Here is a 12,653-nt window from a genome sequence, read left to right as displayed (position 1 = left end):
TCTATAATAGACCACTATCGGACGACGGGCTCTTTGCGAGATCTGTTTTGCATGCCTAATGCAAGCAATAATGAATAGATAATTAAATCATTGATTATATTTAGATAATTTGTTAATCTGTTAATACAAATAAGTTCATTAGTGATGATGGTCCAATAAGGTCACATCAAAGTGGAATAATAAATAAATGATTTCATATTATACCTACCTTATTTCATTCCACCTAAAGCAAAACTTAAAAGTCTCTAAACATCTACCTGGTAAATGTTATATCTGAAGAATGAAACGAACGAAATATAATAGATGATCAAACGAACTTCTCAAGCGAAGTTCGATCACTATTATATGAGTCGTTTCATTCGAAGATATAATAACCCTCCCACCCTTATTATGCAACCCACATTTAAAAGTTTTGCGTTTTCTCTAAAGATAATGAGCAACTATGGCGGTGGAACGACTGGAAAGGGTAAGGGAATGAATGAATGAACTAAAAATCAGTTCAATAGTCAATTGATTGTCTTTAAATATTGTGCAAAAGTCGCCTGTAGGTTTAAAGGACTACCTGGTAAATGTTATATCTTCGAATGAAACGACTCATATAATAGTGATCGAACTTCGCTTGAGAAGTTCGTTTGATCATCTATTAACATGCATTAAAAACAAGATACAATTTAACATGCAAAAGTATTCATCAAAAAATTATAAATTATAACAGACTAGGTACTCTATGGAAATTAATTTCACTAAATTATACAAAGTACAAAGCTACTACGTTAAAAATGATTTATATGTATATTTTAACAAAGTTCATTTTAGTACAAGGTATATTATATTAAATACCTAAAAACCCAATAACTGTCCAATTTTTAGTTGGCCACAAAAATTAATTGGCAAGTTTCTAGCGATATCGAGTTACCCTATAAGTATAATTATGACTTTTGTAATTTATGGACATAGGTAATTTTTTTGTAATATTTACTATTTTTGAATGTATTTTCATATAAAAAGTAAACGTCATCCATAAAACTGGCAATTAAAATGAGTTTTAACTTTTTTTTCCTAAAAACCTAATTTTTGAAAGGTTTTACTTCTCACTATTTAACATCTATCAATGAGGACAGTGAGACTATTCTCCATAATGGCATCACCGCCGTTAAAAAGGCCTTCGTACTGAGAAACAATTTTTTTTTCATTGGTTATATATCTGAAACTAGGTGATATCCAGAAAAGTTTATAATATGTATGACATTAAAGTCTCTAAATGTGGTTAGAAATAAACTACAACTAGGGAACAAATCAAATTATTTTGAAATAAACTGTTCATATCTTACGGGTTATTCAGGCTCGCGGTGTATAGGTTCCATAGATCAATCAAGCAAACGTACCGATCTACATGCGTAGCGTCTCAAACGATCTCAGTGAAATCCACTAAGTTGTCCGTCGGTCTTTACTCACGGCTTTCAGCTTTCACGTAATTTTTTGTAAGTTGAAGTCAACAATAGTTATTTGTTATACAAGGGGGCGAAGGTTGTTGTTTAACCGCACGTGCCAATATTGATACCCGAGCATTATACCAGTTGATGTGGTGAAAAATATTATAATGAACCTAACAAGGTGTCGAATATAATGGAAAAAAAAACACGGTGTATAATGATTTGTATTTTGCAGGTTATGTCTTCATTATAGGCGCTGTGTTTACCGCCTCATTTTTCGGATATGCCGCGTTTTTGGACGGGTGTGAATCACCGATAACTATGAATTTCCTGTTAAACGGGTTAGTATTTCACATTGTCATATAATAACCTCCTGACGCGCCCTGTATAGCACAGTGAGTAACCAAGCTATGTATATATATATATATATATATATATATATATATATATATATATATATATATATAGACAAAGTGCTAAAAACATGTATATAAAGTACAGGCGATAAAGATCTTACATATTTATAATATAAAGAGAAAAAAAAATTATGACACACGGAACTGCGGTCCGGAACTCGAGTTGCAAAATATACACGATGTCAAGACCGCTATGAATACAGCCAAAGTGCAAAAAATATGTATACACACCGTATGTACGCGTAGGGTTGCAAAAAAACGGTTTTTTTTCTGGCTTGAAAAAAAAACATGAAAAAAAAACAGTTTTTTTCTGGAGTATGTTTTTTTTCTAAAGTACGAAAATCTCAAAATTTGCAAAGTAGTTAATACTTTTATACGGTTTTTTAGACTTAATGTTAACTATTAAACGAATTTAATCAAATAACTTTAATTTCTGGTCTTATAAAAGTAACATTTACGAAATCTGTAGTTGGTAGTTATCACTATTTACTGTTGGCAACACCCCCGCCTCTCCACGCTACACGCAGCATCGGGGATTCCCCAATAAACGTTTGTATACTGCATTTTTATTGAATTAAAATGTACGTGATTGTTATTGAAACACGTTACAACTCACGAAAAACCGTTATTGTCGTATTATTTGTTCATTTGAAAAAAAAACCATATTTAGAAAAAAAACCATGGTGCTCGGTTTTTTTTTCACAATTCTGAAAAAAAAAACATTTGGTTTTTTTTCTATTTACAACCCTATACATGTACGCGTGATAATGTTCTGACTTCTGTATTTGAGTTTTATAGCTCACCGCTGGGCGAGTAACTATAAACATCGCCGTGTCTCTTTTATTTCCACTGGAGTGCTTATCTTGTGTTCGTGTTTATAGCCGATAGCTCATAGCTTACTAGCTCGCGGTGGGACCAGTGCCTAACTATATTTGTTTCAGGTACGGAAAGACCCTGAAAGGCTTGATCGCGGTGATGGTCTATGTTACGCACAGTGTCAATTTCTACATGCCGTTCAACTGTGTGTTTTACTACCTGAAGCCTAAATTCAAGCCGGAAAACCAATTCAAGGCGGAGCTCATATTAAGGGGTCTTATCGTGCTCGCCATCTCCTTGACCGCTATTATTTTTCCAAGTGTTGATTCACTCATGGGATTTGTAAGTTTTTTTTTTCTATTTTAACCGCCGCCACATCTCGGGCACTGGCGATCAAATATATGAAAGAGACGCGTTCCTATCACTATCACACAGTCTAAGCTCGTGTAGGTGAACACGTACTATGCTAGATATGACAGGTCGACTGTTCGCGTTTTTGACAGGAGGTAACTGTAAGGTAATCGAGAGGGGGTGGGCGGCACTTTCAGCGGGGAGCGGGAGTGGTCATACTGTGCCGCCCAAACGCCATGCATTTAAGACTAAACTTAAATTTCCGCTTTCCATCAGGCGGGTCGTACGCTTGTTTGCCACCGACGTAGTATAAAAAAAAAATATTATGCGATAAGTATAATATGTTATTACAATTGCGCGATAATCATAAATTCAGTTAGGTATACATTTCAAATTAATAATTGTTCAAAATTACATTAAATTAATTTTTCATTTTTTGTGTCGAAAATATACAATTTACATCCTATTATTTTAGTTATCATTTAGGTTATCAAATACTAAACTAAACTTAAATTATGCGATAAGTATAATATGTTGTTACAATTGCGCGATAATCATAAATTCAGTTAGGTGTAGGTACATTTCAAATTAGGTAATAATTGTTCAAAATTACATTAAATTAATTTTTCTTTTTTTGGTCGAAAATATACAATTTATATCCTATTATTTTAGTTATCATTTATAGTAGGGGATCCGTACTAAGCTCGATTTTCACCGACGTGTTAACCAGATGAAAATAATATTTTATAAAATAGAATAACTTTCTGAACATGTGTTACTATGGCAACCTCAATAAAAATGGTCAAGAATATTTTTTTTTAATTTTTGAAAAATTTATATTTTTAACTAATTTCGCCGACGTGTTTACCAAATGAAACAAACTCCAGTAGAAAGTGTACTCTATACACATTATGCAGCACCTCAGTTGCCTACCTTTTTTTGGTCCCTAAGACCTGGCAGCCGCTGTCAAACAGGTAAGTTGATGGTAGTAGTTGCACCTTTTTGTTATCCAATCCGGGCTATTCTTAAAATGAGGCCAACTTAATTACAAATAAAGTAGTATAAGGTTGCCTGAGAAAAATTGGTCATAAATCCTAGTTGCCAGGCTTTTAAGTTGAAAAATTCGGAGCGAGCAAAAGTCAAGACAGAGAGAGGTCGCTACTCAACGTGATAGATACGAACAACTAACATGGAAACCAAGCTAAAATAAGCTTGGTGAAATGTATCTTACAACACACAATCAATTTTAAGAGCTATGACACAAAATTCTTCTTTAGAAAGGAGTCCATTTGACATAATCCAAAGTCCATACTATTGCTAAGATAGTTGATATTTACATAGATTTGCCATCCTTTTCGAACTACTTGTAAGTGCGATTGGGACGCACCGATGCGATGAAGATTATAAATCCAACTAGGGACACTTGCACCAACGAAAATAGAGGGTAAACCCGAGGATCAACCCACCATTTTATTACGGACTTACTTCGACAGATGACAGCCCACTAACCCTGAGTTAAGTGGTTGGTGCAAGTGGGCCCAACGCCGGTGTGTTACGCCCGCAAGTTCCAGGAATTGACTATTCGTATTTCTATGTAATTCAACGTGCACTTTCTCACAATTAGTGGGTGCGTGGTATCCTTTTCTATCATCACGATGAGTAAGTACGCGCAACTTCTCTTTGTCTTGGATTTTTGCTCGCTCCGAATTTTTCAACTTAAAAGCCTGCATGGCAACTAGGATTTATGACCAATTTTTCTCAGGCAACCTTATTCTACTTTATTTGTTATTAAGTTGGCCTTATTTTAAGACTAGCCCAGATTGGTTAACAAAAGGGTACAACTACTACCATCAACTTACCTGTTTGACAGCGGCTGCCAGGTCTTAGGGACCAAAAAAAGGTAGGCAACTGAGGTGCTGCATAATGTGTATAGAGTACACTTTCTACTGGAGTTTGTTTCATTGGGTAAACACGTCGGCGAAATTAGTAAAAAAATATTTATTTTTCAAAGATTTTTAAAAAATAATCTTGACCATTTTTATTGCGGTCGCCATAGTAAGACATGTTCAGAGAATTATTTTATTTAATAAAATATTATTTTCACCTGATTAACACGTTGGTGAAGATCGACCTTAGTACGGATCTTAGACATGGATTTTGCTCCGAATTTTTCAACTTAAAAGTCTGGCAACTAGGATTTATGACCAATTTTTCTCAGGCAACCTTATACTACTTTATTTGTTATTAAGTTGGCCTCATTTTAAGACTAGCCCGGATTGTTTAACAAAAGGGTGCAACGACTACCATCAACTTACCTGTTTGACAGCGGCTGCCAGGTCTTAGGGACCAAAAAAAGGTAGGCAACTGAGGTGCTGCATAATGTGTATAGAGTACACTTTCTACTGGAATTTGTTTCATTTGGTAAACACGTCGGCGAGATTAGTTAAAAATATTAATTTTTCAAAGATTTTTAAAAAATATTCTTGACCAAGACATGTTCAGAAACTTATTTTATTTAATAAAATATTATTTTCATCTGGTTAACACGTCGGTGAAGATCGAGCTTAAGTACGGATCTTAGACTATTAGGTTATCAAATTCATTAATATCATAACAAGCCATTTTTATAAGTAAGGCTTTTACTTATTTTTTAAAATTATGTCACTGTCTTCATTTCTCATCACGAGTGGAATTTTATTATATAGTTTTGGCCCGAAGACGCTCAAGGAAGGTGGTTCTCAATTCGTCTGTATTTATACAAGCTTTTATTCAACTTGCCTTGTTACCCCCTTATTCATATAGTGCGGGGCGGAAACGGCTAATTAGTATGAGAGTACAGTCCCTGCTGGCAGAAAGCATGAAACTTGGCATGTATAAATATAGCTTATAGGTTTATAAGAAAATATGGAAGTAGAAACACGCCGAGGTGTCAATTTTTCCCCTCTTTCCCCCCACTTTTGTATCCCTGATTTCAGTTTTTTAATATTTCCATGAAAACCGTGAAAGATACCATCACGATGTCTAGGAGAAATATGTTCTTCATAAAATTCTCTACAATATTGTCTTTACACGAAACAAAAAGTATGTATAAAGCTAGAACTTATAATTTTCAAACTATGCTCATTTTCCCCTAACGATATTTCTCTTTGGTGACCTGAACGATAAGTAAGACTAGCGACTTTGGTCTTTTACCTGTGGCGATGTTGCTTCACAAAATTCACTAAAGTTATCAATCCGATAAAATTCGTTTGTCTCTTTCCAACGTATTGGTGTGATAGAAAGCGACAAACGAACTTTATCGGCTTGATAACATAACATGAGAACGTTTTATGAATAAGCGGGGGTTAGTTTCGGTCAAAACGTAGAAGCTAAATTTGACCCACTTCCCGGTTCCCGATTGAGCTGAAGTTTTGCACACATATGTAAATCACGTGACAATGCAATACTATGGTATGGTCACGTATGGTGGAGCTGATCTGATGATGGAGCAGAAAAGTGGTCATAGGAATTAACTTTGTTATGAAACAGTGGGTGGGAGACTTCCGAAGATAGGGATACGTGGAAGAGTAAGAGGGAGGCCTTTGCCCAGCAGTGGGACAATGTGGGCTTATGATAATAATAATAATGAAACTTCGTATCCCCATCGAGTAAGGGGTTTTTAGAAACGTGTCGGAGAGCAGTAGATGACTGTTGAAAGAAAGGTATTAGTCGGCGATAAAAGCTTGTGCCGAAACTGATTTTTTTTGCAAAAAAAAAAACTTATCTTTAATGTTTGTTCCTCGATATCTCCGTCGTTGCTGGACCGATTTTAAAATTTCTTTTTGATTGAATGTATACATGCAGATTGGTCCCATTTTTAACCCCCGACGCAAAAACGAAGGGGTGTTATAAGTTTGACGTATCTGTCTGTCTGTCTGTCTGTCTGTCTGTCTGTTTGTCTGTCTGTCTGTGTGTGTGTCTGTCTGTGGCATCGTAGCTCCCGAACGGGTGAACCGATTTTTAGTTTTTTTTGTTTGAAAGCTGAGTTAGTCGGGAGTGTTCTTAGCCACGTTTCATGAAAATCGGACCTCTATGTCGCGGTCGGGGGTTTTTAAAATTTTAATTTTGTGGTTAGGTTATGGAATTTAAATCTTCTGTAAATGACCGTTTGTAAATATACCTAATAAAATAAAATATTCTTTACCTTTTCAGCTGGGATGTTTCTGCCTATCCAACATGGCTTTCATCTGCCCGTATATAATCTACGTATTTGTGTACTACGAACGACCAGGTAAATTGCAGAATGAGATTTTTTTTATCATCATCATCCTCCAAAAGAAATAAAGAATAAATAAATAAATATTAGGAACACCTTACCCATATCAACTTAGCCCCAAACTAAGCAAAGCTTGTTTGAGGCTAAACTAAGCAAAGAAAGAGACAAAAATTAGCCTTTCAACTGTCTCCACTTAAAAAAACCGGCCAAGAGCGTGTCGGGCCACGCTCAGTGTAGGGTTCCGTAGTTTTCCGTATTTTTCTGAAAAACTACTGAACCTATCAAGTTCAAAACAATTTTCCTAGAAAGCCTTTATAAAGTTCTACTTTTGTGAATTTTTTCATATTTTTTAAACATATGGTTTAAAAGTTAGAGGGGGGGGGACGCACTTTTTTTTCCTTTAGGAGCGATTATTTCCGAAAATATTAATATTATCAAAAAACGATCTTAGTAAACCCTTATTCATTTTTTAATACCTACCCAACAATATATCACACGTTGGGGTTGGAATGAAAAAAAATATCAGCCCCCACTTTACATGTAGGGGGGGTACCCTGATAAAACATTTTTTTCCATTTTTTATTTTTGCACTTTGTTGGCGTGATTGATATACATATTGATACCAAATTTCAGATTTCTAGTGCTAACGGTTACTGAGATTATCCGCGGACGGACGGACGGACGGACGGACGGACGGACGGACGGACGGACGGACGGACGGACGGACGGACGGACGGACGGACAGACAGACATGGCGAAACTATAAGGGTTCCTAGTTGACTACGGAACCCTAAAAAGCACCTCAATTCGTCGCTTCGTGGAAGACGGACAAACAAACAGACATACACTTTCCTATTATTCTGATGTACGCAGTGATAGTTCAAAATACTTCTATTTCTAATGAAATTCGACAACATGGCGCGTTCATTATATACAGCGTGTGTATTCCATTATACAGGCGAATATATTAATAAAGGTTAGTATCAGACCTAAGGAGCCTAACTACACGGCAAAGAGGATCGAGTATTAAAGAGAGTTACTGTCAAAGTAAAATGTGTAATCACAGTGCATAGACTACCATCTCTTGACACAGGCTTAAAACGTTTGAACCTCAGTTTTGACAATTTGGCCCATATTCTTAGCTTGATATGTGTTAAAATGTCAAATATTAATAATAGCGCCATCTAGCTGAGCGTACCCCAAAGGTGTAATGCCATCTAGCCCACCGTACCTTTTACTGTATGGTACTGAGGTACGTTTTTTTCTTAGACTTTATCCGTCTATACGGAGTTATAATATCAGTTTGGCCTCCGGTCATTAAAATATACCTAACGAACCTAACTTACCGGACATTTTGCGTTTGAGACCAGTGGCAACTGAGGTACGAGTATAAAAGTGGTTAGCAAAAATTAACTCGCTGTCAGTTTTGTGATGACAATTAAGCATAAAATCTCTCTAAAAATCTATTGTTTTCACATTCTGAATGTAGATTATCGCTTAAAGTTTATGTAATTAACACAAAAATAGTATTTTTATTGAAATTTTATGCTTAATTATCGTCACAAAACTGACAGTGAGTAAATTTTTGTTAACAACTTTCGCTAATTGGGGGGTCCCAAATTCTAAAAATGCCCCTATACGGTAATAACATAACATAACATACAATTACGCCTGTATCCCATGAAGGGGTAGGCAGAGCACATGAAACTACTCAAGTTTCAGTGCCACTCTTGGCAAATAAGGGGTTGAAAGAAAACGAAACTGTGGCATTGCAGTGACTGGTTGCCAGCCTCTCGCCTACGCTACAATTTAACCCATATCCCACAGTCGATTTCTACGACACCCACGGGAAGAAAGGGGGTGGTGAAATTCTTAACCCGTCACCACACCTATACGGTAATAATCTGTGAATTTTGCTTCAGGTACACACAGGAAGCGGTTGATATTGCGTTCGCTCGTGCTGACCATATTTGGCGTGTTCATCTTAATCTGTGGTAGTCTTATCACCGGACAAGACATGATTAATAAGATCACGGGGTCAGGACCTACTACAAAAGCGACTAATAGTGAGACCACTACTGCCGGAACGGTTCCTGAATAACGTCTGATAATGTAACCTTGTGCCAACATTTGTCCGCCGTGTGTGTGGGTTACAAATACGCGTAGAAAGGACACTATAAGGACGCGGTGAACCACGGCCCGGACTAACGCGACTGGTACCCTCCGATTCCGCATATACTCGCTGAACCTCGCTGCGTGCGAGCGGTATTCAAGGACAAACCGCGCGGCCCAAAATTTGTTAGAAGAATTATTACTGTGTTTATACTGTAGCCGGAGGCTAGACTAGAGTCACAGATTATTAATATGTTACTAACGTAACTAGAGTGCAATAGGTGACACTCAATCGTATCGTTATTTTCTCTCCATCGTCATTCTTTATTAGCAGTTAGCACGTTATAAGACCAGTAATAATTCTTAAAAAAAAAAACAAACGACAGCGACCTTTGAATTTCAAGTAAGAGTGAAAAAAAATCGTTCTCGCTCTCACTTACAGGATAGTAAGTATATGGCCTTTACAGAATAGATAGTGTGCGCGCCGTGTAGGTACGTACGCAACACATGTATGCGCCTGAGCATCTACGAGAATTAATCATTATCATACTGTGCGCCGGCTAGGGACCCTTTTTTTTAACGATGTGGTAATGCTGTTATCATTGTTTCCGGGGGTTATGTGGGACTCTCATCTCCCATACCATTCTCTTGTTGAGAAATGGGGGGAAACGTCCTACCCACTAAACCCACATCGGTTTAGCCTGCACTGTCGTTTAGGGGACGTCTAGAGATCGCTAGCATTCTGCCATGACGTCCCCTGCGGCTAGGGACCCTGGCCCCGCAGCCGAATGGCATTTCTCCGACGCGAAACGAAAACGAAACATCGCAAAAGGTAGTCTGGCTCTGTCGCGCCAATACGCAAGAGTGATAGAGATAGATATCTACGAGCGTTTCGGTTCGTGAGCGTTTCGTGAGCGTTTGTGATTAAGTGCTGAATTGCTGATGAAATGAAATATGAAACTGTGCCATTTTGTTTAGAATTGTAAACAGTAGAAATAATTTGATTTCATGGTACTTAGCTTTTTTTAATTTTATTTTTTATCTTTCGAGTTTAGATCATGATCTTCAATGGATCATACAAATCCGCATAAAATTACTCCCTAGATATAACCCTTATGGAAAATAGTTTTACATAATTTAATGTATCTAAAGTATATTGGTTTGACTTTTCGGTTTTTTGATTGTAATAGTAGCGAAAAAAGTTTTCGTACATTTGTACATGTTGTTGTATGTTTGTTGTTGTTTGTTGTGTGGGAAATTTTTCCCTAATTTTTGTTCGAAATAAATCAAACCTAAGGGCCGCTACATATTAACAATAAAATTGTATCAAACATTTTCAATAATATCCTGGGAGAAAAATGGGAATGTTTGTAAGAACTCCTCTCTCGTCTTGAGGCTTGAGTGTTTGTCACAACTGTCTTGGGCAGGCCTACGTCACTAGCTCGCCGTCGCGTGTTGAGTACCTACCTACACGCTAGCCGTTCATTCGAATGAACAAGTGGCAGAGGGGCGCCACGCGCCCGCCTGTGTAGTCGTGTGGCACGTACCGTGACCGTCAGAATAGCGGGTGTACATCAAGCAATCCTGGTGTGGTATACGTCAGGAGTTAGTGCTAGCAATGTGCCAAATGTGCGCCAAAATTCGAGCAATGTGCTCTTTGAACTCCAGAGATATATAAGAAATTAATGACACCCGCCATTCTGACGTCAGGTTGGCGGGTGCACTTCCAGTTCTAGCTAATGGCTGCCTACTCAAGGGTGAAAGTACTGCCTAAGGTTAGTGCTCGCAATGTGCTTCCAGATGTACGAAACACACACTAATTCATAGAGCCGTTGAAGAGTAATATGGGATTGAATAAATATATCTATAACGCCTGCTGAAATAAAATAGCAATGTTCATTGCAGCATTAACATGCAGGCGCTTTTCACAAAAAAGTGATACTTATAGATATATTTATTCAATCCCATATTACTCTTCAATGGCTCTCTCTTCAATCGGTGTCTTGGGTACGGTCGCGGCCATCTATACAGAGCAAAATAATCTAAACACGCTTTCTTCTTTATAATATCAGAAACTAGCTTTATAATATAATAATTATATTTGTAATATGTATTTGCTTGTAGTTTAATAAAAATGTTGGTCTTCTGAAAGTCTTTAAATTTTCAGGGTACATATTGGCATGTTTATTTTTTTTTAAATAAAAAATAAATAATAAAATAATAATAATAATAAAATAAATAATAAAATAAATTATGAAAGGATCATTTACTCTAAAATTGAATATATTATTTTTAGATATATAAGTACTAATGTTTCGTGTTTTTTACGTATTATTTTTCGTTTTATAACTTCCAAATGTTACGCGCAAACTATGTTTTGTAACTTATTATTTGTATTTGTTTTAATATTAAAGGAAAAAAAAACTGATATTGTATGGCGTTTTTATTTTCACTTCTCAAATGAAGACGGACTTTAATTGTTGGTCCACTGCTAGCCCCTATTATATCGGGACATTTTCACGGCGATAATTTTGGGCGAGGATCGCCGTCTCTTTTATTTACACGGGAGTGATTATCTTTTGTTCGTATAGTTGTTAGCTCGCGGTGGGAAAAAATATTAACTCACTGTCAGTTTTGTGACGATATTTAAGCATGAAAATATTGTTTTTGCGTTAATTACCTACATAAACTTTAAGCGATAATCAATATACAAAATGTGAAAAAAGTGAATTTTTAGACAGATTTTATGCTTAATTGTCGTCATAAAACTGACAGCGAGTTTATTTTTGTTAACAACTTATGGTAATTTGGGGGGACCCAAATTCTGAAAATGCCCATACTATACACTTCAATTTCACTAAAAAAAGCTGAGCTAATAAAAAAGTCGAAGTAAATAAGTAAAAAATATTGTCTTCGGTTAGCGCGATAGTCATAAAATAAAACTATGGAAACTGATTAAATCGTGTGATACTATACAGCACGACCACGGATGATTTTATTAATTCCGATGCGGTACAAATTCACGAAAAAAAATGTACTTTTTTGTACTGACGTTTAAAAAAAATGTATAGGTAGTTTCAACTCAGTTGAGGCCACGCACACTATAACACTGTCATGTAAAGACAACGAGATTTTGAAATTAGTGTTCTTACCGTGTACCGACTGCAGATTCAACAGTGAATTGCAAGAAAGACCAAAAAGTTTCTATTATTTTGTTAAGAATTACGTCTATAGAATAATTTTCAAACAAAGCAGAAAATAAAATATTTC

The 12,653-nt window shown here is 36.3% G+C and overlaps 1 protein-coding gene across 1 annotated transcript; it reads left to right on the top strand.

The window, feature by feature from the left end:
* The first annotated feature begins 2,857 nt into the window (after positions 1 to 2,857).
* On the top strand, positions 2,858 to 9,372 carry LOC125237299. Its single transcript, XM_048144289.1, has 3 exons — positions 2,858 to 3,007; positions 7,208 to 7,286; positions 9,194 to 9,372. The coding sequence occupies exons 1-3, from the start codon at positions 2,858 to 2,860 to the stop codon at positions 9,370 to 9,372; spliced, it is 408 nt and encodes a 135-aa protein (XP_048000246.1).
* Positions 9,373 to 12,653: the final 3,281 nt, after the last annotated feature.

Source organism: Leguminivora glycinivorella, chromosome 21 (assembly GCF_023078275.1).
Source record: "Leguminivora glycinivorella isolate SPB_JAAS2020 chromosome 21, LegGlyc_1.1, whole genome shotgun sequence".
NCBI classification, from domain to species: domain Eukaryota; kingdom Metazoa; phylum Arthropoda; class Insecta; order Lepidoptera; family Tortricidae; genus Leguminivora; species Leguminivora glycinivorella.
The sequence above is the reverse complement of the archived record's forward strand: the minus strand, read 5'-3'. Positions and strand labels throughout refer to the sequence as shown.